This window comes from Perkinsus marinus (genome assembly GCF_000006405.1).
Source record: "Perkinsus marinus ATCC 50983 genomic scaffold scf_1104296967388, whole genome shotgun sequence".
Lineage (NCBI taxonomy): Eukaryota > Perkinsozoa > Perkinsida > Perkinsidae > Perkinsus > Perkinsus marinus.
In genome coordinates this window covers 10,241-12,985 of record NW_003203573.1, presented here as the reverse complement: position 1 = coordinate 12,985, position 2,745 = coordinate 10,241, and the positions used below count along the sequence as shown (strand labels likewise).

The 2,745-nt window shown below is 46.0% G+C and overlaps 1 protein-coding gene across 1 annotated transcript; it reads right to left on the bottom strand.

Moving 5' to 3' along the window:
* Nucleotides 1-7: 7 nt before the first annotated feature.
* Nucleotides 8-429, bottom strand: Pmar_PMAR011166 (aldose 1-epimerase, putative; the record flags this gene model as incomplete). Its single annotated transcript, XM_002768720.1, has 2 exons — nucleotides 8-147; nucleotides 200-429. Coding segments are annotated over 2 exons (370 nt in total), but the record flags the coding sequence as incomplete, so codon positions are not given.
* Nucleotides 430-2,745: the final 2,316 nt, after the last annotated feature.

The following is a 2,745-nucleotide window of genomic DNA, read 5'->3' as shown; positions in this document are numbered from 1 at the left end:
CCATCACGGTAAGAATCCGTGTGCTTCCAAACCTTCTTGTTGAAACCATCGATACCACCATGGAGACAATGGTCCCCGTCATTGACTGTCAACTGATACTCCTTACCATCAACTGTCATACGGCCATTCAGAATCCTATTAGCATACCTGCAAAACATGATACCATTGGCAACACTTAGCACTGAAAAGTGACACTTACCTTCCTACACCACAGCACAGGTAGAGAGTGTCGTGAAGGTACTTCGTCCAATCATGGTCGTAGTTAAGATTGACCGCAGAAAACTTCCCATCACGATCAGGAGTCTCGAGACTGAGAATGTAGAGTCCGTACTCTGCAATGGTCACTCTGATCTTGTCGTTAGAAAGCGTAACAATTTGACTATTTTCCAAATCTACAACTGAATTGCAGTCAACGGAATAGCACTCCATAATAGAAATCGAGTAAAAAAAGGAACAACTGAGAAGATGCATGAAAGACTCACATTGCAGTAGAAATGATCACCGACGAAATACTACCAATGACCAATTCAGCTGCACAGCGTAAGCGCTAGATACGGACATCGAGAGGGAAGATTTGTTATTGACACAATATGGGACACCGCTGAGTGACAATCCATCTATAAGGTAGTACTATCTCAACAACTTCCATAAACCTCCACGGGGACGGTGGTTGTAGGGAGGCTCAATATATTCCAATAAAGTTTGTTTCGTAGCTCTTAGTTTACTCTGACTGGGGCGCCTATGCCATTCCAAGCTATGCCTTAATACAGGGGAGGTACAGCATTTAGGATACCCTACTGCGGAGTATTGAGAGCTGAGGGTTAGACGGACGCAATCTTGCCAGTCGGGTTGGCGCGGATGAAATGGGAGGCAAGTTCGGAATTAACACATTTATACTTCACCGACTAGAGATTTGGGGGCGGCTATGCCACTGCCCCCAAGATATGCCTTAGTACAATCAAATTCTCCGACTGGGGCGATATGCACGACCCAAAGATATGCCTTAGTACAATCAATCTCTCCGGTGGGGGGCGGCTATGCCACCACCCTAGGATGCGCCTTAACACTACCAATTTCCTCGACTAGGGCAGCTATGCCACTACTCCAAGATATGCCTTGGTGCAATGGGACAGGCGGATCAATTCCGCCAGCTCGTGATGTGCTGATAGATACTCCTGATCACCTCCGATGAGCTTGACAGAGTATAGGATGGACACCAGTCGAGGTTTGGCATATCTGCCCCTCGAATTGAACCGGAATCCAACCAACAGCGAAACTCATTTTTGCAAAACGTCAAAACTACAGCTAGTTCAATCGTACCGACAGAACTGCTCGTTTATATTCCTCCGCGCGCCACAAGTATATAATATGCCTGCTAGGGAGCTATGGCATAGCTGCCCCAGTCTCCAATGGTTAAAATCAATCGTAATGATCGGGGCGTGCGCGTATGTCCTTCATTCAGCGCTCGCCCCAAACTCGCTGTCGCGTGCTGTCCCATGTTACAGTAGAGTATTTTGGAAGTACATCTTTGCCCGCAAGTGAGTGAGTTGGTCTCACTTAAAACTTGTGCAAATAGCTCAGCGTCTTCACTGGGATGAGGGAAGACCTTAGTTTTGATTCAAAACTGGGTTCAATAGGTTCAAAACTTTTGAGGCTATTGAACCCAACTATCCGGGCTTTCACACGATGGAATTAACTCGTGTAGGTAGTTTTCATCTCACTCCAGAATGCCTCCAAAGAAGGCTAAAAAAGGAAAGAAAAGCACCGCTAATGCCAACAAGGCCAACAGTACTGGCAGATGTCGGACGTTTCAGCCGTCCTCATATAGTTTCCTCTTCGTCTCGTCGAAACTATTCTACATCTTATGGTCATACGCGTGTTCGTTCTGAAATAATTATCTTCGTAATGTAGCGACTATCAGGACAGTCAACTCCAACGATGTCGATATAATCCGCTCTGTCAACAATCCTCTAGAATCTGATCATTGAAATTACTGCTAAATTTTCTTTTGAGTGATACGTAATATAACTTCTTTTGTTCAGAAGTCGACCCTGAGGAGGCCGCGAGGTTATTGGCGCTGCAAAAAGAGGCTCGGCAAATTCGCGAAGAATATATAGTAGGCATAACAACGCAGTTGTAACCGAACGGATAAACTCTCAGGACGACGAGAAACAGTACAATCAGCTTTTACATGAACGAGAGAAAATAAACTACTTCTGGACGTGTAAGAGGTCACTTGGACTGATACTAAAACTGGGGCGAGCTTTTAGCGTAGTCTTTGCCACACCTCGTTTTAATGCTGTACCTCACTCACTGTTTTTCAAAGTGTTCGTGTTGCTCGATTTTGTTGTTGATTAGAATCGGGCGAACATATCATTTCTGATAAGGTGCGAAAAGGACCCGAGATGAACGAGAAGCGGAGCTTCGTAACAGGGAGCGAGGACTCGAGGATCTCCAAGAGCGACAACAGATCGAATTGAAGGTTCTTCAGCAGGTTGGCACAATTTTCTGTGACCATCCACGTGAATTGCTTGGTTTCTAGCGACTAAAACACCTCCGGTTTCACCTTGTAGACGAAACGATTGAGCAGAGGATCTCTAATGAGAGGATATCTCAACAGCACGCTGAGAAAGAGCATTTGTGAGTCGCGATTTGACTCGGCGCAGTGACTTCCTCACCTCGCACGCCTCGTGAACACGAAGCGTTCACAACGGTACGGCAGACCCACGTTGAAGTGAGGGAAGC